The sequence below is a fragment of the Melanaphis sacchari genome, unplaced genomic scaffold (genome assembly GCF_002803265.2).
Source record: "Melanaphis sacchari strain LSU unplaced genomic scaffold, SCAv2.0 Contig333_pilon_pilon, whole genome shotgun sequence".
NCBI classification, from domain to species: Eukaryota; Metazoa; Arthropoda; class Insecta; order Hemiptera; family Aphididae; genus Melanaphis; species Melanaphis sacchari.
Window position 1 is genome coordinate 6,162 of NW_020271203.1, and position 1,377 is coordinate 7,538.

General features: G+C 26.1%; 1 protein-coding gene across 1 annotated transcript; it reads right to left on the reverse strand.

The window, feature by feature from the left end:
- Positions 1-363: 363 nt before the first annotated feature.
- Positions 364-744, reverse strand: LOC112596668 (piggyBac transposable element-derived protein 4-like). The gene has a single exon (XM_025342430.1). It carries the CDS (start codon positions 742-744, stop codon positions 364-366), a length of 381 nt encoding a protein of 126 aa, XP_025198215.1.
- Between the last annotated feature and the right edge of the window lie 633 nt (positions 745-1,377).

Below are 1,377 nucleotides of genomic sequence, written 5' to 3' on the forward strand. Positions count from 1 at the left end.
TTTATTTGTGTGTTACAGTGATACAGTATAGTATACACTATCACAGTTACCAATTTTTGGATTTTGTTGAAACTTTGTGTCTTGTTTTTTTATGTTTATGTTTAATATAATTCGAATTTTTATTATAATTAAGTAATATTATTACTTAATATTATTTAATATTAAATAATATTAAACATAAACATAAAAAAATATTATTAATATTTATTATTTATTATTTAATATTTTATAAACCTAACCTTCGCCATGATTAACACCAGTTTTATTCAAATTATAATCGACAATTGCTATTGGTTTAAACTTTTCAACCGGACCTATTTTAGATCTTACTGTCACGGGTGTCATATCAGCATTATAAACAGTTTATAACATTAATACATCTCGTGTATCCTTCCATTTTATGCAAATTAGCGGTCCTTGTCTAGAAAATGTCATTTCTCCTTTTTTAAATTTTTCTTTTACAATTGCTTTAGGCAATCCTCGACGATTTGACAAAACTGTCCCAACGCCATTAGTATTTTTTTCCCATAATGATTTTAAAACTGTCGGACTGGTGTAGAATCTATCCATATAAACTGTATGGTCTTTATAATAATATTCAGATAAAAGTCTATCAAATAATGCAGTAATTGAATTGTCTGTATCATTTTTACCAGGATAAATTTCAAATTTTAATGTATAGCCATTCAAAGGATCAGATAAAATATATAATTTCATTCCATATTTGTTAGGTTTATTTTTCATGTATACTTTAAAATGAACTCAACCTCTAAATGGACAAACTCCTTCATCTATTGTTAAATTTTTGCCTGGTTGATAAGTTTCACTCATTTTCTTATTTATAAAATCAACATAAGGACGTATTTTGAATAAAGGGTCATAATTATTATTTCCTCTTGAGATATAATTAGAATTGTTATTTAAATGTAACATCGAAAAAATTGACAAAAATCTATCTCTTGACATTATTTTTGATGCAAATGAACTATGTATAAATGTTTTTTTTGACCAAAAATCTTTAAGACGAGGTTTCGGAATTATACACATGTGTTAGGAACCCTTGCATATACACTTTAGATTAGTAAGCATATAAGCATATTATATAATAATATAGTAGTGTAAGCAATATGTGTATTTTTTTTTGCAAGCGACTGCGTCGCTAAAACAAGAACGTAGAATAAGCAAGAGTTAGTCGTGAATAAGTAGCCGATTCGCATAATACTGTGTTGTTAAAATATTCTTATAATAAAATTATTAATAAAATAATTTCTTAAAGTTAAACAGATTTTGTGTAGTGTTTTGAATACAACCCGTAAGTGAACGAACTCTTTTACAACATACATATACCTTTTGGCCTTAACCGAAAGAGTATATAAC